Raw genomic sequence first — 26,025 nt, 5'->3', positions numbered from 1 at the left:
ACCTCCTTGCATCTGAAATATTCTCATGGCTTTCACACTTATCATCGTTGGTGCATTTTGGATGATCTATCACGGATTCTCTGTCCCTACAGTTTTCAAGAATTGTCGGAAAGAGCCTAAAGGCTGGTACATGTTGATGACAACGAATTATATCCCGTTCATCAAGCCGATATTAAAACTGCATGTCCGACACTCCTCTAGACATAGCAGGAAACTTTACGCTATGTGTACATTGACATATCTTCTCGGGTATTAATGAAGGACATACTATTCAACAGCCTATATCTCTTGAAGGGAGGTATCACCGTGATGATAATTGCGCTAATTCAATATACCGAAATATCAGTGTGGGGTTCAACTGCGAATGCTTTCGACCACCGGCGAATTCTATTGAAGCTTGGTGAAAAACGCGGAAATCCAGTGGCTTTTTGTTGTTTTGATGGCTGGGCTCTTTTCGGAATGTTAATTTGTTAGTACTGAGACTCTGAGAGTATGGATTTTACGGCTTTGTGGCAGCTTCGCTTTGATTTGAAGTTGGTAGCTATAGATGGTGTATGGACGGAGGCTCGGGAAATTATTTCAATGGCATCATCTATGCCGAAGACGAGGGATAAAGTGCTGGTGAGTATTGTGCCGAGAGATAATCGAGAATGGCAGGTGAATTTCTCAGGGCCTACAAAAGGTGTAGATATGGTTGCTGAAGACTTTGCTCAAGTTCACAAATGAATGCTTGTTTCGAGAAAGATAGATGTATCCCACGAATCCGTTTTAATCAAAAGGTATGTACAATCATCTACGAAGGCCTTGTTCCATCAAATAAATACAAGAATCAAACTCCCACTACCCCTCCCCTTTTCCTCCCCATATTCCCCATTCCCACAAAGGTATGGTCCTCCACAAATCAAGACATAGAAGGAACACTGATCTCCGCAATCTTCCCGATCAAGCCTCCCTGCTCGCTCGTAAGACCCGTATATATAGTTCCCTGACTAATTCCCAAAGTAGCTCCGAAGTCTGGATCCGCAGATGCAAGCGTGATAGTCGTATTGAGATATTGTTGCTTGGCAACTGTACCCGTGCAATTATCATTGCATTCTGTGCTGGTTCCCCATCCCGTCATAAGTCCCGCGGGGTGAGAGAAATAGCTTAGTTCTGCGCCGGTTTGTCCGTTCGTAACAACTTGTGTCCAATTGCTAGAGGTGGCGTTGTATCCGTAATCAATTATACTTGGTCGGTTCCAGAAACTGCAGCTCCTACACTATCGGGTTGTCCGAACCAGCCGAATAGAGAAGCGCGGACACATCATTGGCCCGTAGTGGCACTATACTAGTTGTTGGAGGGCTAGGATTCGAGAGTGGTTTGATTGAGATCGCCAGTACGGTTAGGCATATCTGGCCAGAGGAAGAGCCCGTCATTTTGAGTGGAAGGTGTGGTTGCTGGAATGAGGGCTCGTTTGGATATCAATTCCGGTCAGAATTCATCGAATAATTCGTTTTTTTTGTTACAGCAAATTTCGTAACAATATTTTTTCATTTTAAAAAAAACAAATTTTTATATTTCGTTTCTTATTTATATGTTAATTTCAATTTAAAATTCATATAAAAAAATGAAATATATATATAATTTATATATATTTTTATATATAAAAAATCGAATTTTCAATTTATTATTATTATTTAAATAATTAAATAAATGAATATAGAGATAACTTTATTTTGATTAGAATGAATATAGAGATAATGTTTTATTTAATTAAAATTAAATTTTAAACTTTGATTTAAAAAGCTTAAAACTTTAGATTATATTCATTAAAGTTTTAAATTATAAAAACTTATAAGAATTTATAAATATATAGATTATTCAATTAATCGAAAACAACAACTACTTTTTCTAATTATTATTTTTAATTCATGTTTTTAATTTCTTATATAAATTATTAAATCATTTAATAAACTATTTAATAAACTATTTAATATCTTTTTTGAAAATTAAATCTTTAATTTCATTTAGGATATTAAATATATTAAAAGTAGGAATATTCGATGAAATTCGTAATTTGATATTCAAACAGAAATTCGAAATTCGTCATCAAAATGAGCGGATTATTCGACGAAATCTAACCGGATTTGTGCATCCAAACTAGCCCTGAGAGTAGTGGTGGGATGGAGAATGTGAGAGGCGGTAGGTCTAGGAGAAAGCGCACCGCCCCAGGCTGCCGCGGTGAAGTAAAGCTGGTGCGGCTTGGACGGCTGCTGCAAGAGCGGTAGCGAGGATAGTTGAGGTATACATGTTTGATAAAAACTGAATGAGGGACTATTCAATGAGTGGAAAGGGTTTGCTGATGGTTGAGGGCACAAAACGAAAGACTGGCGATTTTTGAATGAGTAGTTGGGAGAGTGGCGAAGTTGACAATAGTTATACATCGGCAACATCTAATTGCAATATTGTATTTACACTTCAAGAGGTTGTCGGACATAAACACCTTGGTGCCACTAGAAGCCCGGGATACATTGTTCTTGGCTATTCTAGACCCACAAGACCCCATGTTTCTGTTTCATGTACCGACGGGAAATCGTTTAGCGAGTATCCAATTTATGTTGGTAACATTCTCAGTAAGGTCGCGGATCAAACCCCTGTGGATTATAAGGCTTGCTACTCTCAATTACTATTTTCTAGCCAATATGTTGCTTCATGTGAATATATTAGCAACGGAAATACTATTTGGTCAACTAGAGCCGTCCTCTTGCAACCTTACGGGCTCCCGACCCATGAAAATAGAAGCAACAATGAAGCTTGAGCCAAAGTGCCGAGTATTCTCCACTTTATCTACCGCTAGTACGTCTGGCATTGAAAGGTTCAATTTCCCTATTGTCCGAATTCTCCAATAATATTTCTCATACCCAGGTAAACGTATGCCGACAATCCAGAAGTTGGGAACACTTCCAGAACAACAACTAGTAATAATACATCATCGCCGATTACTCGCTTGAGACAACGTTCCATTCAATCTGTCAACTGTACAACATGCCTCTGCAGTTATTGATTTCTCCGCAATGATGTAAATGCTGGAACCAAATCGTGAAAAGAGGGATTGTCTGTCATTATAGATCTATTATTTAAGAATAAGTTTTGCTTAGAGGAATAGACCCGTGCTTTGAACTTCGAGGGAAAATGTCATGGAATTTCTCTGTTTACCTCATCATGTTGATTGGGCTTCATCAAAGGACAAGACTAAAACTCCCTACCTATATATAATATGCCGACGAGTAACTTGTTGTTTTAAGGATAGAGTTGAGAGAAATTCTCAATAATGTCGTGTAACTTTCCACTTGGAAACAAGCTGGAATCTACAGAAAGAAAGTACCACCAATAATTGAATGCACGATCGATTGGCCCATTGCACGCCTCAATTATGTGCGACGTATGCAATCGATATCATTTGAAAAGATGTTTACACGAAGAAATCTGACTGGAAAGCTGAAAATAAAGAATGAAAACAACTAGGTGACGAAGCGACGATGGGTGAGCTTGGAGTTGATGCAGAAAAAAGCAATGAAATTGGAATGAACACAAAATTATGAATGAGAAAACAGACGGCCATTCAAATCAGAGATATCTAACAACTACTGTTGTTTTCTATTGTGATAGAATCAGGTCAGCTGTTCTTCAACATGGTAGTCCACTGAACGCCACGATGCTACACTCAGTATAGCAGCTTTCAAGGAAAAGACGATTTGCGTAGTGCGTATGATCAAACTTGATATCAAAATCTTGATATCCAAGGGCACTAAACATTAATGTTAATATCACAAGGTGTGCTATTCGATTGAAAAAATCGATCGAAAGCTTGCAACACTTCCAGATTTGCGGATTATTTGTTCGACAGTTTTCGAGGTCTAAGCGATGATCGGTCTGTCAGAGCAAACTTCGTTTTATTTTGAGGAAAAGAGAACGAGGTACATATAGGGAGGTGACAAGTTATGTCTCCTCATTAGTTACGAAAGCAGGCTTTTCTGTTCTACCGATATGGTTCTCCTGCGGACTGAATTTCCGTGTCTCATGGTCTTTGGAAGTCATTGTTTCGTCTGTAGTGAAGATGTATTCTAGCCGAATCGATGAATGAGTAAACACTCTTCAATAAATTAGTCAAAGTAAATCGCGGGAATATGAGTTTGATAAGATAAGATGCCTTTTCCAGCTCTAAATCCAATCTGCCATGTTGGAACATCACGGGGAGACCCACAATTAGAGGTCCTTAGTGCGTCACGCCATAACCTCCGCATATTCATACACATTATGATAAGGGAGATCATGTTCATAGCAATAACGAAGATTGGCTATGGTTTTTGGAGTGAACGAATCTCAAGCCTCGGTTTTGATAGCGATTGGCAAAAAAACCGAACTTAAATATTGCGTGACAATATATCCATTATTCCGAATTCACGAGGAACTAGAACGAAATTAGAAGATGATTCAAGTGAGACTGAAATCGTCGATATACTCAACTTTGTCGAACTTTGAGCGATTGGGTTAAGCAGGAAACAATTCAAAGAACTTCTATTCTTCGAAAGAGAAAATGACTTCAACGCAAACATATGTACCGGCATCTGTTAACCAGGCAATAACACCCCCAAAGACTCCGGAATCTTATGGGTGTCAAAAGGTCTTTCACAACTGGCCTGAACCAGAGAGTGGGCCTGAGGGTATCTATTTGCACCACGAGACAAAAGTTCCCCGCCAGGAATCAGATTCAATTCATAATTCGAGTCTAAACAATGTGTTGCATCAAGAAGTCTTACTCTTGCATGGCGCAAAGCAAAGATACACCCATGCAGCAGAGCAACCAATACCTTCATTAAAGGATGATAAAGAAATGCTTGTTGCGGTGGAAGTTATTGGTTTGAACCCAATCGACTGGAAAGCTCCGTAAGTACTATTTCTTGTATTGATAGCAAATGATACCATTCAACTGACCATTCATAATAGCGACTTTGGCTTTGGACTGCCTTCTCTTCCCTGTATCAGTGGCCGAGACTTTGCTGGAAAGGTGGTAAAATCACCCCGAGCAAATTCCAGATTTAAACCTGGAGATATCGTAAGAATCTGTAAACGCCCAGTAAAGTAACTGCTAATGATTCTAGGCTATGGGAATTTCCACTGATTATCGAGATTCTCGAAAAGCTGCGTATCAACAATATGCAATCGTTTCGGACTTCAATGCTTGCAGGCTTCCAAGTACCGTAAGCCCAATCAATGCCGCACCACTTGGTGTTGCCTTTGTTGCCGCAGCCCTTGGGTTAGGTATATGTTTGGGAGTAAATTTTGCCAATTGTGAAGGTAAAATTCAAGGACCAGATCTTTTCCAGGCAATCCGCACGAAACCTAGAGATTCTATTCCACAGGACGTGAGAGCAGAATGTTTTGATAGTATCCGAGAAGACGAAAGGCCGAGACCCGGGGACTGGATAGCGATTTGGGGAGGTGAGGCAATATCTGTAAAACTTTTGATAAATGCTAACGGCTGTAAGGTTCATCTGCTACTGGATGTTGCGCCGTCCAACTTGCAAAACTGGCAGGACTCAGAGTTATTGCAGTAATAGACGTTGCCCGAAGTGGTGAACGTATGTTGAAACATGGTGCAGATCTCTTGGTGGATCGTTTTGACACTGAAAGGGCGATTTCAATTGTCAAAGGCATCACAAAAGGAAACCTCCGCTTTGGACTTGATACGAGAGGAAAAGAAAGTACAGCACTTCTTGCCAAAACCATGCGCTCAGAGAATGGACTAGGAGGGAAAAAAGCGCATCTTGTTGGTTTGACCGGATTGCCAAAGGAACCCACTCCAGGAGTGCTTTATCATTCCGTTCCAATCAAGACATTTCATGAGGCACCGAATATTGGTGAAGGACTGATGATTTGGTTGGAAAAACTATTCGAGCAAAATAGAATCGCGACTCCTGAAATTGAGGTCGCACAAGGTGGGTTACAAGGCATAAATGCAGCACTTGATAGACTGAGGGATGGTTCAGTAAATGGTCCAAGAATAGTTGTACCATTAGGACTGAGAGGCTGAGAAGCTAAGAAGATAAATTTATATAGAATTGGTGAGCTTTTGAAATGAATATGAATATAACGCGCCGACGAATCAAAAGGTCTGTTGGACGCGGGACGTGTAGTGGTACTTTTGAAAAACAGATTCGAGATTAGATTAGATTAGATGAGGATTACTATATATGCTAATCTACTCAGAGGTTAGCGCATTTGCCATAACTTTTTCTCCTGATTGAGTCTCTTCTTTTCTTTTCTTTGCCAAATTTGATCAATGTTCCATAATATACGGTTTGATGTTGGTATTACTACTTGATCTCTAAATTCACTCATATTTGCTCCGGATGACCGATGTTAGATTATCTTAATTGTTATCATGATGGTCTCGTCGATCAATCACCAGTCTCGGGTTGTAGCAAAGCTCTTGCACAAGGAGGGGTGCATATTGCACCATCCGTCGCCCAGGATATCAATACTTACTTTCCTCCCACGAGAATACACGTCCTACGCAACCAAAAGTTTGGTTAAATTTTCGACGGAAGTTTTTGTGTACTTTTAATATGATGCGAGTAAGGGCTCATATTGACGTTAGTGAGTATCAGTATAGCTACTTGAGAGCGTCGCTACCTAGTATTTCTTTCTATTTCTCATTTCAGTACTTTTCTTTTTCTTTTTTCGTCCTTTTCTGATTAAGTGTAATTTACATATTCCTTTACCTCTACATGTAAGCATGTCTACTACCATTACAATTAGCAGCAACAGTCCAATTGTCATTCGCCATGATGGTCCACCCAATGGCCACACCAATGGATATGTTAATGGCGACAGTCATAACAGATTCATTGAATATGCCAATAGTGTCACTACGAATGGACACAATACGCATTTCACTGCCGAACCAGGACTTAACGATGCACCAGACCGTGTTAAGTTCGCTTATTGGGTTCCTAACGTTTCCGGTGGTTTAGTTATATCGAAGATTCCCCAGAGAACAAGGTATTACTTTCCTATATTCAACTCAAAGATTTGGGTCACTAATGTATGATAGTTGGGACTACGAATCGCATGTGAGATATGCGCAGACTGCCGAAGAAGTTGGATTCGAATATGCTCTCACGCAAATTCGATTCATGGCAGGATATGGAGCTGTGAGTTTCTTGAATACATTATTGGTACACAAACTGATATTGATTGTTTGTAGGATAACCAACATGAATCCGTCTCCTTCTCACAGGCCCTTCTCCATAATACTAAGAAATTGAATGTCATCGCGGCCTTATTACCTGGACCTTGAAATCCAGCCGTCGCCGCTAAACAAATTGCTAGCATCGATCATTATACGAATGGAAGGATATCTGTCAATATTGTTTCCGGTTGGTTCAAGCAAGAGTTCACAAGCATCGGGCAGTGGTGGCTGGAACATGCTGAGCGATACAGACGAAGTAGGGAGTTCATCGAATGTTTGAAAGGTATTTGGACTTCCCCGAAGTTTTCATACAAGGGAGATTTTTACCAATTCCATGATTATCCATTATCACCAAAGCCGCTCAGTCTACCAGGTCGACCACACCCTTTGATTTTTCAAGGTGGAAATTCAATTGATGCTCGGGAAAATGGAGCGTCAGCATCCGATTATTATTTCATGAATGGCAATAGCCTTGGAGGATTCCAAGAGCAAATTGCTGATGTCAAAGAGCGAGCACGGAAGCTCGGTCGTGAAGATAAGATACATTTTGCTGTCAATGGTTTCGCTATCGTCAAAGAAACGGAAGAAGAGGCCATACAACTACTCTCTGAAATTCAAGGCAAAGCTGATAGAGAAGCTGTGAATGCATTTTCGGGTGCAACCAAACAAGCTGGTTCATCCACAGGGGATAAAAAGGGCATGTGGGCAGATAGCACATTTGAGGATTTGGTGCAATACAATGATGGCTTTAAAACAAAATTGATTGGAACAGCTGAACAAATCGCCGATCGAATTTTGTTATTGAAGAGCTTGGGAATTGACATTGTTCTCATTGCATTTTTGCATTATGAGGATGATATACAAAACTTTGGTGAAAAGGTTTTACCATTGGTTCGGAAGCTGGAGAGGAAAGGAAGGGGTAAAAATGCAGAGGATGAAATTTTAAGGACTGGAGACGTTTATCGTGCGAAAAGGTGAAGATTAAGGTGTAATATACACCTAGAACCTGTAAGACTTCTTTTACTTGACATTCTCTTGAGGCACTAGTTAACTTTCAGGAGTAGAGCCAGGATAGAGTTATGGAAGCTCTAGAGGACCTGAAGGAACCCCGACCTTTGGAATGCATGTATAGGGACTTTGGGTTCGGCACGCAGTCACCAATTGGTTTTCCTCCAAGTACTTGATCGAATGTGTATTTTTTGAGATATTTATGACCAGGCCCTCGTGTTTTGCGGTAACATCTTTTATCGTTGCCCATCAAATTTGCAGTGACATTGTTTGTTGAATTGTGCTGAGGGGGACGTTGTTGATTTATTTCATTTGGTTGTATATATTTAGTTTGAATTAATACCGTACGTCTTAGTGAAAGTATTTACGCAGGTGAAGAAGTGATAATCTTGAATTTGGTTTGTGTTAGGTGAAGTTCAAGACGATGCAGAATTACATCGAGGTATCAATATGAGAATGAAGGAGGTATCAGTATGAGAATGAAGAACGTATTCGGCGAACCACTATGTAACCGCAATCAACGACTTCATTTCCGGACATCCGAGATTTCCCGATGTCCGAAATTCGATATCCGAAATGTCCACCAGATAGACTCTCGTGCGGACCGCGGTACATTGTAAAAATCTCTTTTCACTCATGAATTAATTGTCTGAACACACAGTAAAACCTCTCTGTAAGGATCCCCTATAAGGATAATCTCTATTATTCTTATTTTTTTTTTAATCTTAAAAATTTTTAGGTCTAAAAATAGCTTATATTCTTATAACTCCTTTGTAAGAATATTCTTATATATTAAGGTTCTAAGATCATATAATATTACTAGAATCTAACTATTATATAGCAAATATATAGAAATTTTAATTACATTTTATAAAACTAAAAAATATTATAAATATAACTTAATCGGAGTTTATTAAAATCAAGTTACTACTAGATCGAGATTAGTTGAATACTTTTCTATAAGGATGCTTCTATATATTCTTAAAAGTAAGTATAAAAACCGATGGATAATCGTATAAAGAGACTTTATTATAATAGTAAATTAATCGTTTTATATTATTAAAATTAAAGAGTCTAGTATCTTAATAACTTATTAATATAATAACGATAATAATCGTGATTTCACTAGGGATTAACAAATTATATAATTTGAGGGATGTTTATATAATTATATAATATAAATTATTACGCCAAGATTATAACACGTGTTTTTCACGTGTTTTACGCGTGACATGTAGATGTATTTATTAATAATTTTCATATTAAAGATTAAAGGTTGAAGAAGTTTAGTTAATTCACTTACATCTAATTAAAGTTAAAATTTTCATTCAAATTTTCATTCAAATTTTCACCTTATATCAAGGGCTATAATTGATTTGAGTGTTATTATATATTATAGTTTGCTAGCGATGATTATACTTTATATAATTGCAACCCTAGATTCCACGTGCCACATCCCTTGATAGAAACAAGAGATCTAGAAGCATCTAGGATGGCACGGGTAATTCTTTTTATGGCTGTGCTATTGTCTGGTGCTGTCACTTTAAGTCTAGAAACCATCTTCCCTGACAAGAATCAGATGAACTTGTCACTTGATATTATTTAGAGCTGTGAATACTCTCGTACTTTCTTATCACAATCGTATTCACAGTCACAAAACGAGGTAGGAAGGTCGAGAGAGGGTGGCAACATCTCTAAGTGGACATCGAGGAACTACAAAGTCTAAACAATGGATACTGTAGACGGACAACATGAAGATGGACAAGATGGAGATACGGATACGCACCGAGATTTGATCGTGGAGTATCAAGCTATCGAAAGTTAAAACAATGGAAGAACTCCGCCTCGAGATAAGAAACAATATTCGAGTGACAAATAGTATATTTTCTTTCCTTCAGCTCCGAACTTACTTCTTCGCGCAGGGGAAGATGTTGGAAAACGCTTTTTGGGGACCGACGGAATGATCGAGACTCGTTTGGATATGAAACTACCTAGGTTGATACGATATAGGTATGCTTAAATGACTAGTGTGAGAAAGGGTTTCAAGGTTGGGTATATGAAGGGGCAACGGCTTAGCTGAGCTGGTAGGACAGAGGTACTAGGCAGCTACTAGCTACCTACCCGGCGGTTGTGGCTGAAAAGAAATGGGAAATTGGGAATAGTATGGAATCATGCCTAGGTATTGTTTCTTGAAGGGAATCAATGGACTTAGTCAGTCTGGACCTAGGTATGTACGTATGTACATCGTATGTACTCGAACATGTATAGTGTGCATGGAGTATCGATCGATATCGAGTTGGAATCATATTCAACGATTAATTACTAGGTAATTGATATATCGAGATTGACTTCTATAGTACACCAATCTCCAGAAACAAAGTCCCAAATCAATTCATCAAAAAAAAAGACAAAAATCCCTAACCAACGCCACTCACTTACTCAATAACCAAGAAGACGGAATACTTACTTTGGTACCTTGGAGCTTAGTAGGTATCATAGCATGTCAGCGCTTAACCTTATCTTGAAATCATCCCAGAAACAATCCTACCCACCCCTGAGAGAGCATGATTTGAATTATATTAATTAATTTTTAAAATATGCATCAATTTTCATTCTTATAAAGACTATCGACTCTCCTTTACCTTAAGCTGCATCTCTTTCCCTTTACTCTTCATCACATTTTGATTCGAGATCATTTGAACTTATTAGCTTTGGTCTTCAATACCTTCATTTTTTGCCTGTATATCCATTCTTGTGCAAAGATATCTATCATTCACATACAGCCTTTACGGTCTCAATTAACGGTACATTCTTAATCAATCGATTTCGTCCCCTAAAAACAAAACTCAAATCAAAATGGTTTTCTCAATCAAGAACTTGGCTACTGCCTCCACCTTCCTCTCCATTGCTCAAGGATCAGTGATGGGAAAACGTGCTCTCTCGGGTCAAGCTACTTATTATGGTGGTAATACTCAAGGAGGATCATGTTCATTCTCTACCTATACTCTTCCATCCAACATCTTTGGCACTGCCCTCTCCGATTCCAACTGGGCTACTGCTTCGCAGTGTGGTCGTTGTGTTTCGGTTACCGGTCCTTCGGGTAACTCTGTTACCGCTATGGTATGTATCCTATATACCTGAATTTCTATCCGTCATCTCCAGGATCACAAACCCAAAACTAACACCTCTCAGATCACAGACGAGTGTGTCGGCTGCGGAACCAACCACTTAGATCTCTACACCAAAGCCTTCTCCTCCCTCGCTCCCCTATCCAAAGGAATCATTGGCATAACCTGGGACTACGTTGACTGTCCCATCACCACCCCCCTCCAACTCCACCTCAAGGAAGGTGTCTCCGCCAACTATTTCAGCATGCAAGTCGTCAACGCTGCCGAGGGAGTTTCCACACTCGACGTTTCCACCGACGGCGGATCCACCTGGAAACCAACCACCCGCACCACCTACAACTTCTTTTTACACCCCGCTGGCTATGGTGCTACCGTCGACGTCCGCGTTACCGGTTTAAGCGGAAAGACTGTCATCGTTAAGAAGATTGCCGTTACACCCGGAAGCGTCGTTACCGCGAGCGCAAACTTGGCTTAGGGTTCGGTGTCAAAGGCTATTGCTTCGGATGCTGTTGCTGTGTGAATGAGGGTTGAATAAATAGCCTTTGTCACGGCGCCAACTATATGTTCTGTAGTTGCCTTCGTACCTAAGGGCTCGTTTGGATATCAATTCCAATCAGAATCCGTTGAATGATTTGTTTGTTTTTTGTTATAGTAGATTTCACGATGATACTTTTTTGTTCTCAAAAAACAAATTCTTGTATTTCGTTTTTCTATTTGTATATCGATTTCAATAAAAAATGTGTAGAAATGAAAGAAAGTAAAGTATGTATATAGTATATATAAATTTATATATAAAGAAAATTTGAATTTTTAAATTAATATTGTTATTTGAATAATTAAATGAATAAATATAAGAATAGTTTTATTTCAATTAGAATGAATCTAGAGGTGATATTTTATTTAATTGAAATTAAAATTTAAACTTTAATTTAAAGAGTTTAAAGCTTTAGATTATAAAAGTTTATAAGAGCTTATAAATTTATGAATTTTTTGATTAATCGAAAACAATAATTGCTTTTTCTAGTTAGCGTTTTCGATTTATGTTTTTATTTTCTTAAACAAATAGTTAGATTATTTGATAAATTGTTTAGTATCTTTTTTAAAAATCGAATTCTTAGTTTTATTTAATATATTAAATCTATTAAAAAAAATTTCAATAGAATTTGTGAGAATTTGTGATTTAACGTTTAAATAGAAATCCGAAACCCGTCCTTAAAATGAGCGAATTATTCGATGAAATCTAATCGGATTTATACATTTAAACTAGTCCTAAGACTCGTACTACTAGCGTGTTCTACTTTTTATAAGTAGGGCCTCTCTCTTTCATAGCTCTTCTATTCTTATGATACAATATAAGTCTTTACTCGTACCCTGACTGTTACGGAGGTACCCGCACCGCAACATGGATTATAAGATAAACCTAAGGCCTTGGTGTTGGAACCTACGAAAACAGCACTGTAGGGACAGTTGGATTAAAGGGTAACGAAAGATAGCGGTAACCGAATCAATAAGCAATGATTAAAAGATAGGTACCTATCTTTTGTTGGCACCTATCCTACAGTAGGCACAGGAGGGATAGCGGTTACAGGTTATCTAGTAAGCACAGGTTAGATAAGCAGTAGTATCATATAGGTCACGGGGCAAGTGTCACGTGATGGATAGACAGGATAGGCAAGCTATCCAGGCTATCCGTGGATAGACAGGATAGACAGTCTACCCAAGCTATCCAGACGAGAACGAAGGTCTATATAAGGGAATGGGTTTCATTACAATGTAGAGCTTCGTACTCAAAAACAATTATTAATTTCATTATTATAGTTACGAGAATTGCAACCAGTTACAACCTTATTGAATTCCTACTTAAAGTCTAGTCTAAACCACCTCGAGAGATCTCTAGACACTTCCACGTGACCCTAGAGGCAGCTCCCGTAACACTGACAGCCTTGAGCTATTCATAACCTACATCAAAGGAGCTAGTTTTCATAGCTGTCTATAAAAGACCTATTATTCTCTATAAAGTAAATAGCTCCTTAAATTAAATATACTTAATATTAGATTCTATATTTAAATTCTTTATCTTTCATATTTCATTTAAATTAATACCAACTAATGAATTTATAAATTAAAGATCATTTAATTATTCTTTTTAATATTATTTATAACTTTATTAATATTCAATAAGGTTAATATTATATTCTCCTCAGCTCTACTTTTACTATTTTCTTTATAACAGAATGTGCTTTTTTTTAAATTATAATATAACTAGCAAATCAAATTATAATCTTTCAAAGTATTCAATCTATCTAAATCTTTAGAAGTATGTAAATTCTTAACTTTAATTAGTTAAAATCAATTTCTAAAAAAGAACTCTAGAAATGAACTTATAAATATTTCTTCTTCTGTTAGATTAAAAGGAAAAGAGAAAACAAATCTCTTTAATATACTAATAATGTTAATATTATAATATAAAGGTTTTAAAAAGCTTCATTGATTAATATTTAAGACTGAAAGTTCTTTTTTTCTAATGTAATATTTTCCTTTATATTTTTAATTAACTTATTAAAAGCTAGAGAAATTTGTTGTTATTTTATAAGATTAAATTTCAGATATATTTCAATATATTTTTTGAGTATAAAATAATTAGATATAAGAATAATAAGAATTATTAAGGTGTAATAGTAGGGAATATACCTGTTAGAAGTAGATAGTAAGTTATATATAAAGTATATATTATATTATATGTTACGGGAGCTGCCTCTAGGATTACGTGGAAGTGTCTAGAGATCTCTCGAGGTGGTTTAAACTAGACTTTAAGTAGGAATTCAATAAGGTTGTAATTGTTGTAATTCTTGTAATTATAATAATGAAATTAATAATTGTTTTTGAGTACGAAGTTCTATATCCTAATGAAATTCATTTGTTATATAGACCTTCGTCATTTAGAGCCTCTAGGATCCATATGCTCCTAGAGCCCGTAGCTCCCCAAGGCTCCCTCATATGATACGCGAATGTATCATGTGATGTCTGTCGTAACATTATAGTATTTAGAATTTAATATCTAGAATAAAGGGAGAGAATTATATAAAAGAGTTTATATATTTAGTATAGAAATTATTATTGTTTTTAATAAATATTAATTAAATCACTTAATATTATTATAATATTAAGAGAACTGATTATAATAATAAAAATCTATTAATATTATAAATAATAAAAATTCAATATTGTAAGAAAAAATTCATAAATTCTTTATATTCTTCATATAAAAAAGAATAATATTCTAATATTAAACAAAGATTTCTTTATTAAAAAGGAAATCCTTTATTAATTATTTATTCGAAAATTATAATTCATTATTTTGAAAAATTTAAAATACTATATAAAGGCTAATCTAAACACAAAATGACAAATATAATAATGAATTTTCTTTATTAAAAGATTGATTTGAAATCATTAAAAAAAGTAATTTCAATTTAAGATTGATTTCAAATTAGATTTATAATATACATTACCTACATATTATAGACTATACATAGGATTAAAAAAAAGCATAAATAAGTAACTTAGGCCTCTAAAGAAAGATATTATTCTAGTACTCGCTTTTATATACTTATTAAGTAATTAACTAATATATTCGAATTAGATCGAAATTTCTATAATAATTCTATTTATATATTTTACAAGCCTAAGCTTCTCATATATCACTATTTATAGTACTATTCCAAATCAAGTCTAGTCTACCCCCTACTAAGCGAGTATATAGTGAATTTTAATTGATAAGAGAACTAGTCGTCGGGGAGAAAGAAATTTTCAGACTACGAATTCGTAGAATTTCTTTTTTCTTATTAATTATTATAATACTAAAAATATAAAAAAGCTAAGAAAAGATTTTCTTAAAAAAACCTATTAATCTTTACTATATTCAAATCAAAATATTATTCTCTATTTCTTTTCAAAATTATTGAATTAATATTTATTCGGATTAGGGAGATATCATTATCAATATCGAAGAGGGAGGTTCATTATATTCATATTAAAATCATTAATATTGATATTATTAATAATAAACTTATTATATTGAATATAATTAATAAGAGAAATTAAATTATAGATTCCTATGATAATCTGGGCTTTTTAATACTTGGAAATCTTATAAAGGGGTTTCAATTATAAAGAAAAAGGTTTTTAGGTATAGGAAAATAAAAAGTGAAAACTTTTTAAAAAGCTTTGCCTTTTTCAAGAAATATTTTATAAAAAATATATTAATATAGTATTTAATATTCTACTGATATGCTTATAGCTATTCTATACGAATAAAAAGAAAAGCTAAACCTTTTAAAAAACATTTATAATATATTTATTTAAGTGTATAGTACTTTATATTAATATATAATATTATTATATAATATTATTATATAATATTATTATATAATATTATTATGAAATATTGATTTCAATATTATTTTATATAGTAGATAATATATTACTAATTATAATTGAAAAAGTAATAACTTTTCAATATAGAGTGTATATCATTAGAACAATAATATCCCGATATTATTATATTTATTATTTCGATTTTATTTAATTATCTAGTTTTATAATATAGTTTTGTTTTTTATATTAATAAGATAATCCGATAGGTCCTAATATATTATGTTTTATATCAATAGGATAATCTAATAGAAGAAAAGGGAATAGAAGATATTAGGTTTTAAGAAGAGATTATATATTATTAATGTATTATAGGAAAAGGTGAATATAAGGCTTATAAATAATAAATTAGAGATTGTAATAAGATTCCTAAAGGATTCGAAATATTAGAGGGTAAAGATAATCCTTTGAAAAGAATACAATATTATAATTAATTATAGCTTTTATAATATTTTAGAAGGAGTTGAATAAAAAAAGAAGGATTATTATAATAAAATAGAAAGTGTAAGGTTTTTATAGATATATTAAAGGATTTAATAAAGAAAAGGTTTTTAAATATAACAGATCTATAATATAAATATTTCAAAGGATTTGAAAGAATTGTTCGAAAGATTATTTGTAGGCTTTAATAGGGAAGTTTAAAAAGGGGTAGGTTTTTATTTCTTTTTTCCATCTACCTTATTCAATTAGAATTATATACAAATGTATCACATAATCTTAGTATAACTAAATAGACCGAATCGATTATGAATTTACTACTACTACTACTATTATAATACTTATTTTGAAATTCTACGAATCAGTAGACTTCAAATTCTTTTTCCTCGAATTGTATTAGAAGATTGAATAATTTACAAATTTCTAACTACTTTTAGACATTCAAACCCTTATAACGTTGGACTATAGTCCGGAATATTAGATGTCCTAATGATATCTATTAGAAGCAGATTAAGAGCTGGAAATACAAGTTGAGAGCTGAATATACAATAAAGTTGCTGGTTACTCGCTACTATCTTTTCATATATTATATGTTTTAATGCTTATATATATAATATCATTACTCTCAAGAGCCGCCGTGTTGGTCAATACCGGGCATTTAGATGAGGCTAAATTTGAGGTGAAGTCTAAGTCGTCTAACAAGAAGCGATCGAAGGCACATGTAGATAATCTTTTAGTCGCAAAAGTCGAAAGGGATAATCAATAACTCAGAATGTTGCAAGCAGAGGAAAAATTCCGCAGCGCAGGCGCAAGCCAAATTATTGCTGCTAGTCGCAAAATTCGGGAATCAAAGCGTGGAACGGAGCCGTTATACATTCGATCAGTTGGGCAACGGATACCCGCGAGGCGGATAATGGTCCTGATGGAAATCAGCGAAAATTATGACGGCGGGCGGGGAGTTCAAAATCTCGAATAAATAGGTAGATGTAGTTCTTTTCATCTATTATTGGTTACCTACCGACTGATGAGTGATTGAATTACATGCCATGATAAATCCCTAAGTATTTGAATGTCAATCTGAACTGGGAAATCAGAAAAATGTAATTGTTCAATTTGGATTGAAAGAATGAAATAGTAGAATTATTTACCCTGAGCTAGGATATTAGAAGAGTTCAATGGTTTGATTTGGATTGAAAGACTGAAATGATATGATTCTTGAATCTGAATTGAAGGACTTCAGCAGTATGATTGTTCAATCTGAAGTGGAACATTAGAAGAATGTAATCGTTGGATTTGAATTGAGACACTAGAAAGATGTAACTATTCAACTTTAATTAGAACATTCAAAGCGTTTATTATTGAAATGAAGTTGAAGTATTGAAAGATTCTAATATTAAAAGATTCTAATAACAGGTTCATATAAGGTTTTAAGGTTAATGTGATATGTGATATGCAATACATCACGTGTCGGTCTCAGTTCAGTGGCGAATGCTACCCCACCACAGTACACCAGCACCTATTTCTCCTCCCGCCAATACCTTCCACCTAATTTTCTCTACCCCACAAGCAATTTTTTATATACATATATTTCAAACCGGCTACATCAAATATCAAAAACAGCCTCTCAGCAGGTGGTGTGGTGTAATGGTAGCACGTGACGTTGTGGCTCATTCTTCATTGAATATTTCACGATTATCCGTTTCAATCTGGGTTCGATTCCCAGCACCGCCACAGACATCGTCGTGGATTGAAAACAATGATGGTTTAATTCCATCTTTCCTTTTGCAGTTTTTTCCTCAATTTTCGAGGTTGAACCGTGATGGTGGGGTTTTTTTTGGTGGTAGATGTTAGGCGAGGTGGGGATGGTACGTGCGCGGTTTTTTGTGGTGGGGAGGTTGTCTCGGCTGTCTAGACCACATAACTTCAAGCGTTTTTGCTACTGAATGACTCGGGATTGAATTGCTTGTTATGTGAAGGAAATTTATGGGCATATCAATTCAGAGAATGGGTTTGCGATACTGATTGATGTCGTTTTCATTTGATGAGGGTTTATATCAATTAGGGATAACATGTGTGGCTTATTAGTATCAGAGGGTCTTATGATTGTATTTCCTCGCACCCCTATGTGTGTATGAGTTATATATATAACATAAGAATGAGACGAGAGACAGTACTTTACAGTTTAGTGCTCTCCTTCTGTATGAAAAGCAAGTACAGATACGATGAAGTGTTAAAAAGTTGTTGATAAGGGAGAAGATTGAGAGGAAAGTGTGAGTCTTGTAGATGTTGAAAGCAACGACTGGACTGTACATGTATCTTGCTTAACACGGCGACCATCAAAGTCTAGGTGAATGGACACTATGATCTCTCTCATCTTTACCTAGACACCATTGATACCTGAATCAAATACCTTCCTAAGCTTCAAGACCCTTCCACAAGAGCTTGTAGCTGTTTGGTGTCTCCTGCTGACTCCTGGTTGGACTTTCACTACCGAAAGCTTACTCTCATCATATCATTCTCTTCGGAGTCCTGACAGAATTTGTAGCTCTTCTACGCATCCTTTCCACTATATTCATTCTCGAGGCCTGTAGATGGTCGGAAAAATACTTTAGAGCTGTATAGAGATCTTGAAGGACTAATAAGCTGTGTCCCCGTGCCAACTTACTGCACATATTTTATCTAATCACAACCTATTTTGAAGACTCAAATGTATAGTTTGTTTCGCAGTTATATTGCTATAAGTCATAAATAGTAACTAGTGGCGAGTTTTACCCCTTACATGTGAAATATCCGTGATTCACCTTCTCTCATGTTCTCCCAAGTCACCCGAATACCCCTCTGATATCAGAGTTCGTATATAACGTTATTATACAGAGTTGAAAGATAGTTGATAATCATTGCTGTACAGATAGAGTCTATGGAGTAGTAGCTTCACTTGATAGTAGTAATTCTGAGCATGGTATAACTTTTATCTACCGCAAGTCATCAGTACATTCCAGCTTGGCAGTAGCAGCTCAAGTAACTAAACCAAATATATCTGCATAGGAAAGAATCGAATTGATATGTTTGACTGATCCTTCAAATTTGCTGGTAGCCTTGAAAGAAGACGTTGTTGTAACTTGGAAGAGATAGAAAGTGTATACAGTGCTTTCACCGTCCCCACTTCGGTAGATGACTTCGGCTACTTATGAATTGTGCGATGAAGTTTACGCGCTTATATATACAATCTGGTCCTATACCTGTGAGTATCTTCACAAATGAAGGCGCTTGAGGCGACTCGATCTTTGAAATTTGGAAGACGCCCTCAAAGTGCTTCGGATTTCTCAAGCCGGGCTCGAAAAAGATTGCATTTTCATTATCATCCCGCAGCCCCTCAATTGTTGTCACCATCAATCATCCAATGTATAAGATCGAAAATTTGCTTCTGGTAACAACAGTGGAGAGCATTTAATGAGAATTTCAACGCCGAGATGTTTCCGTGAACTTCTGATCGTGTAAGGAGAGGAGGCCTTGCACTTGGAAATTTGAAGTGGTGAATATTACTCCAAGGTCAACGTAATGTCTAATTATGGGCGCTAATATTGATATGAGATAGTCTCTTTGTTGTACGAGGGCAAATTCTGATGTAGAAGATCCCGACGGTATGTAATTTCCGTCAAGTAGATATTGCTCCCCGAGTATTCCCCCACAATTATGATATGTATTAGCTACGACTGGACCCAGTACCTTTTGTGTAGATGGATATCCATATGCCACTTGTTGACTTCTCTTCTCGTAACTCTTTTTTTTGCAGTGAGCAGTGAGATTTTGGGTAAGGTTCAAGCGAGGCATTGTGTATAACTGTTTTTTCGTTCCCTCTATTTGGTTATGGTTTGTATAATGGCATTGTCCTACCGAGGCCAAAAATCACCGCCAGATATTGATTGTCATTCTGAAAAGTAGTGTTGTGTTTGTTTGTTGATCTGTCGTTTGTTTTTTATGTGTTGGAAGTAGAAAACTATTGATACTGCCATCCAAACACTGAACTTGAGATTTATCGACTAAACTTAAGGTGTTTGTTGTCAATCTTCTACTCTCTAGTTCAGTTTGCTGTCGGTCTCAACAAATTAGTACAACTTCTAAGCAATCATGACTGTCTGTATTGGTTCTTTGCCTGCTTGATCATCTGTGAGTATAAATATTTTCTTTCTTTACTTACTCTATTTAAGTCGCTGTCTTGATCTTATACAATATGCAGATGATTCTTCCTCAGTTCAAGAGTATTTAATATTTTTCACTCCTTCTCCTCTTCTTCACTTCAGAGAGGTTGTTGTGTTGAGAAGTAAATATAATGCACTGTATCAAAGTTAAGACTTGCTCAAAACAGGACCTTAACAAACCAAATGGCTTGTTCCGAGTTAATTGTATGAAGGTAGTCATCTCAACATACACACGAGGATTATGTCTAGTTTGTGTTGTTATGTCAACGTTAAATTTACGCGTCAAATTAAATATCATCGTCGGGTACAGCAACCTCGAATTCTGCGACAACCACCACAACCACAAAGAATACTAACAACAAGGTTGACGCGTAGTTAAATAGCTTTTCAACCACCACATATTGTCTCATACTCTCTTTTTAAATATTGACATTTCTCTTTGCTCCAGCCTGCTGTTATCCAACGGGCACTTTCGCGCGCACAACCTAGAATCAAGCCGCCGTCGCATTCGAATTTATATCAGCTCCATAGCGCAATACTATCGCCATCAACTATCGGCCTTTCCTCCTCGCACAATGTCTGCCCATGTCCCAGTAGATACTATAGATTATAACCTCTGGTTTAAAGACCAGCAATACGGCCCGGGAGCCTATCCCACCATCGATACCCTGACGTTTCTTTGCCGTCAGGATGCAGCAATTTACAATGCGAGGATCCGGTGTAAGTAATCTTCACAATGATATCTCCAATCTCTCAAAAGAAAATGCTCATCATTCATTATACAGTTCAAGAAGAGACAATGAGAGTCCACGAGACCATCGCACCAACAACAGCAACAGCCTACGATATCACGGATCTCAGTCGCCACGTCACCGGCTATTGGGAAATGATGCTTGGTATAGCAAAAGCGGATCCTGTCTGGGCGGCCAGTTACGCACGCATTAATACACCGCGCTCCTTTAATAGTAGTTGGAGTCGCGCAAAGCAGCACATCCGGGAGCTTATCATTAAGAACCAGCGTGCTGCAGACGCTGCCGTTACCGAGGCTGCCGTCGACGCCGCTAATGGTGTTGAGGAGGTTGATGATGGAGAGGAAGAGGGTAGCGACGAAGAAAGTGTTGGTAGCGTTATCGTTGTGGATTGCAACGATGATGGGGAAGAGAGTAACGACGAAGAAATGGATGCAGACGACGAAGGAGAAGATGATAGCGATGAAGAAATGAATGACAGCGTCATCGTTGTGGAGTAGAATGATGAAAAAGAAGAGGGCTATGACGGCAAAATGGATGAAGGAGATGAAGAAGATGAAGAAGAAGATAGCGATGAAGAAATAGTGGGTTTTTGGTGGGATAATACCGGGGGTTCTAGCGGTTTGATATTTAGTCTCGATTCCTCTCGTTTATAGTCGTTTTGAAATTTTTCCAAAAAGCAAATATATACCATTCGAAAATCGGAATCGAGTACTTCTTGAATCGTGTTGTCGATTAGCAAATTGAGTTGCTAGAATCTGAATATTCTTTGTGAATCAAGATAGTTGCGTACACCTCGACGATTGATTGTTGATTTAGAGAAGGAAGATTAGACGAAAGTCTACCGCTATTGGCATTAGGCAGAGAAATTGCAGAGCTATCTTTCCCTAGAACAAGACAACAGTACAGTGCCTTTCTATCCATATTGAAGTTATATATTGATTGATAACTTCTTTCCTCGATCTTCTATCAACTCAGCCTTACACTTATAAGTTTGAGTATCTAGTATATAAAATCAGATGATAGTCGTATATCATACATGTATTTCACTAGATAAATTTGAAGTATGGGCGGTTATTAAAGTAGAATTATATATAAGTCGGACAATATCTTGAAAGGTAGGGAGCTCGCTAAAGAAGCCAAAGACTACCGAGAATCTTAAAATGATACGAAATATATCAGATCTAGCATCAAAATACTTTCTCAATCAGTTTCCACTTTGCTATTGGTAGATTTGACAACTCAAGGTGTCAGACCTCGGTTGTTTTTCTAAAAGGTAGGGTTTGAAAGAATCAGGGAATATTCTTTTTCTTTCCAAGTCTTGAGAGGGAAAATGAGCTCGCATTCTTCTGGATTGAACAGTAGCAGCCGATTAACCACTTGATATTGCTTTGAGGATGAGTTTTGCATCCTCGTATCTTAAGTAGATATCAATAATGCCATTGTTTTTTGAATTGTGTTTACCAGATTGATATTTGATTCGAAAGATAATAATCGGTCAATCGTTCATCAAGCTCAACGCTCTCCCAACCCGACGTCGGATTAGAGTTTTCTATCTCCGGATGGTTGAAACGACTTGCTCCGCGCGATTAAGAAGTCCGGACTAGGACAATCTTTTCATGGCGCTCTCTTCCCATCATATACGTCGGTCTCTTGATACCTATGCGACAGCTCACAGGATATGAGGGAGAGTAGAATAACGGATTGAGCAGATTATTAAAACAGAGAGTCCGAACAACGACCTGCATAAATGTACTACTACATGACGCTTAATGCTATTTTCCAATATTCGAATGCAGTGAAAGTGTGGCTGCTTCATATCTGGAGTCGCCCGGTGCCTCACGTTTCTCACAGTATCGTTCTTGGCTAATCTTTAAAGTGTCTCTTGAAGTAGACTATTTAAAAAGAATAGATCTTACTTCAGGCTTGTGTCTTCACTCTACAACGACGTCTATTTGAGAAACGGGGTCCGGTTCCCCCCGATCTTGTCCAGGACTACGACTTCGAACTCTGATGATCATCATTGAACTTCCTTGATCCTCTATCTGCCTTCAAGAGAAGTTCCTGACATCCTTGCATCATGATTTCCAGCAGTGTGTACTGCCGTCCGTCAATCCGCAGCTTCAGACACCTGGATTCAGGCGAAACATCCGATGGCTATGAATCCTCGAGTCTACCCGGGATGTTCGAAAATGCTGCTAAAGTTATATAAATGATAGTGAAATATGATTGTTAGCCCCCACTCCACAACAACTCTACCATGGAAATGGGGATGAGCCAGAAGTGAATACCATAACAGGCGGCGACGAAGTGGATGCTGCTTTCCACCAAACTGGTGTATTAATATGATAGATCAGATATTAGCCAAGAAGCCAATAAAAAAACAATTCAATCAGAACATCAAACACTCGTTACAAGTAAATAAACCCTCTTGATTCTCGAGCGTTAAAAAAAAAATTAACAAGAAGAGGGGTAGTGGACCCCGCCCTTCAGCGGGTCTCACACTCGACAACTGCCAATCCAATGTGCACTTCTCTGCATGAACTCCACATCTTCCGCGTGGACCACTAATTATCAATATATACCAGATCAGATATTTCTCCTTCAACAATAATAACCAGGGGCTGTAACTCAGTGGTAGAGTGCCTCGTTTGCATTGTCAGATACCTTCACAGATACATCTGATAAGCCTCGATGAAGTCCAGGGTTCGACTCCCTGCCGCTCCAATATCATTTTGCGTATCTTTTCATCTTTTTAGCTGTGAAATTGAGGAAGTTGTTGATGTTTTTATTAGGTGGAAACTTTTGTCATTGCTTGGGAGTCAAGCGAATAGGTTTAAGGGGGCGTGGCTTTTATGATTAGGAAGGGAGGAAGGATTTCTTTTCGGGGTTTGAGTCTATTCTATGGAGAAAAAGTGTGAAAGTCAAGGTGTTGTGTATTTTCTCTTCGAGTGTTCATCGATTGCCACATAATGTGGATTCAGAAGCTCTCTAGTGTTCTAGACCCCGGGATAATATGTATCCCCACGAAACAATCCGGAGTATCATTACACCGTTTGTCTGATATTTTTGGTTGATCTATTTCATGGATGTTTTGCAAAAGATTTTTTTTTTCATGGTTGTGCGTGGGGTTGGCGGGGGATGTTTCGGAGATAAGATCATATAGATGGGTTATGGAACGCAGAGACAGAAAAGCAGTCAATTGAATGTTCATCGACGGGAGTATATGCCGGCATTGGGGAAGTAGTCACTGGAAGAAATAGCATAAACGGTGGTAGGTAGGTAGGCTGGATATATCTGGAAAAATTGATTGACGTTGAGGTACTCATCCGGGAGCGGCAGCAATTGTGAATACCGAATGTCAAAAAGGCACAAGGAATAATCTAAAGAAAAGGAATGACATCGATGCAGATAGTTGTGGTGTGTCATGATCAGTCTCCATGAGTGGGATTTACAGTAGTATACTGAAACCCTGAACTGGAACATTAAATAAATCATAGGTAAACGATTCCATACTGTGCTATAGACTGAATATGAGACCCTTGAACCAATTGATCCCGCCAGAGTCAGAAATCAACATAAGATAGCTTCTGCCCTCCAGTCTGGGGTTGACGACGGAGAGAACCTGAATATCTAGATGACCATGAACATTGAGAAAAACGGTAGAGAGTCAAAGAGCATCAAATTAAAATTAGAAATATATTATTTTCAACCTGACAAATTTTCATCTGCCCATCCAGCCACCATCAACCATAAGGATTTCTCCAGAGATATATGCACTTCCCTTGCTCGCCAAGAAAACAACACTCGCCTTGAAATCATCTGGGGCACCCCATCGACCCGCCGGGATTCTCTCACTAATACTCCTCAATCGTTCTGGGTTGGCCAACAAGGCAGTGTTCATCTCCGTCTCGATATACCCCGGAGCAATCGCATTGACATTGATTCCTTTCGATGCCCATTCGTTCGATAAAGCTTTGGTAAGCTGTCCTACCGCACCTTTCGATGCAGCATATGCTGGAACAGTAAGACCACCTTGGAAGGTAAGAAGACTGGCAAAATTGATGATGCTACCTCGTCGACCGGTAATGGCAGATGGTTCGAGCTTCAACATGTGTGCACCAACATCGCGACAGAGGGTAAAGACAGTATTGAGGTTGACTTGGATGACCTAAATACGATAACTATTAGCACAATCCACCATCTCACATTATGGAGAATAAGACGCGTACCTCATTCCAGTCATTATCGGGAAATTCGTGGCTCGGATGGCGTCTTTGAATCCCAGCACAATTTACCAAGATATGTATCGAGTGACCATCTTTCAAGATCGTAGAAGTGATGCCGGCGACTTCTTCCTGCGATGCAAGGTCCGCGGTGTATATAGGAGCTTTCCTGCCAAGCGCCTCAACAGCTTTTTGAGTCTCGAGATTCTCTCGACTACGCTGTGGGAAATCTTTCGTCAGTACATATGTACAATACAGTTTGAATCCGGTGCAACGAGAGCTAATTACCTGTATCAAGATCAAATCTGCTCCTGCTTCAGCAAGTGCTATACAGACAGCTTGTCCAATACCTCGAGTGCCACCCGTAACGAGTGCGGTTTGACCCTCTAGAGAGAATAACGCTGATAAAGCTGTGGCTGCCATTGTATGATTCTTGTACCCGAAGGTGTTAATCCGTGAAGGCTCACATGGTCTGACAATTGGGGATTAATACTTATTAGTACTTGAGTTCGTACATCGATTGAACAATTAAGTAATGTGCTCTTGTGCTCCCACTCTCCACTCCGATTTGCGGCCTGAGATGTTATAGAACGTGGGGGTAGCTCTCGG

General features: G+C 37.2%; 5 protein-coding genes across 5 annotated transcripts; 4 read left to right on the top strand and 1 right to left on the bottom strand.

Annotated features, from left to right (window-relative positions):
* Positions 1-4,576: 4,576 nt before the first annotated feature.
* On the top strand, positions 4,577-6,073 carry EAF01_000302 (uncharacterized protein; the record flags this gene model as incomplete). Its single annotated transcript, XM_038908552.1, has 4 exons — positions 4,577-4,926; positions 4,987-5,095; positions 5,142-5,481; positions 5,529-6,073. The coding sequence occupies 4 exons, from the start codon at positions 4,577-4,579 to the stop codon at positions 6,071-6,073; spliced, it is 1,344 nt and encodes a 447-aa protein (XP_038775458.1).
* A 705-nt stretch (positions 6,074-6,778) lies between these two features.
* Positions 6,779-8,212, top strand: EAF01_000301 (uncharacterized protein; the record flags this gene model as incomplete). Its single annotated transcript, XM_038908551.1, has 3 exons — positions 6,779-7,044; positions 7,097-7,245; positions 7,350-8,212. 3 exons carry the CDS (start codon positions 6,779-6,781, stop codon positions 8,210-8,212), a joined length of 1,278 nt encoding a protein of 425 aa, XP_038775457.1.
* A 2,886-nt stretch (positions 8,213-11,098) lies between these two features.
* Positions 11,099-11,845, top strand: EAF01_000300 (uncharacterized protein; the record flags this gene model as incomplete). Its single annotated transcript, XM_038908550.1, has 2 exons — positions 11,099-11,362; positions 11,435-11,845. The coding sequence occupies 2 exons, from the start codon at positions 11,099-11,101 to the stop codon at positions 11,843-11,845; spliced, it is 675 nt and encodes a 224-aa protein (XP_038775456.1).
* A 9,171-nt stretch (positions 11,846-21,016) lies between these two features.
* Positions 21,017-21,690, top strand: EAF01_000299 (uncharacterized protein; the record flags this gene model as incomplete). Its single annotated transcript, XM_038908549.1, has 2 exons — positions 21,017-21,161; positions 21,227-21,690. The coding sequence occupies 2 exons, from the start codon at positions 21,017-21,019 to the stop codon at positions 21,688-21,690; spliced, it is 609 nt and encodes a 202-aa protein (XP_038775455.1).
* A 2,994-nt stretch (positions 21,691-24,684) lies between these two features.
* On the bottom strand, positions 24,685-25,989 carry EAF01_000298 (uncharacterized protein). Its single transcript, XM_038908548.1, has 3 exons — positions 25,705-25,989; positions 25,423-25,635; positions 24,685-25,361 (listed from the first exon to the last, which is right to left on the bottom strand). The coding sequence occupies exons 1-3, from the start codon at positions 25,837-25,839 to the stop codon at positions 24,915-24,917; spliced, it is 795 nt and encodes a 264-aa protein (XP_038775454.1). The 5' UTR covers positions 25,840-25,989; the 3' UTR covers positions 24,685-24,914.
* Positions 25,990-26,025: the final 36 nt, after the last annotated feature.

Source organism: Botrytis porri (assembly GCF_014898465.1).
Source record: "Botrytis porri strain MUCL 3234 chromosome Unknown BPOR_001, whole genome shotgun sequence".
In the NCBI taxonomy this organism is placed as follows: domain Eukaryota; kingdom Fungi; phylum Ascomycota; class Leotiomycetes; order Helotiales; family Sclerotiniaceae; genus Botrytis; species Botrytis porri.
The sequence above is the reverse complement of the archived record's forward strand: the minus strand, read 5'-3'. Positions and strand labels throughout refer to the sequence as shown.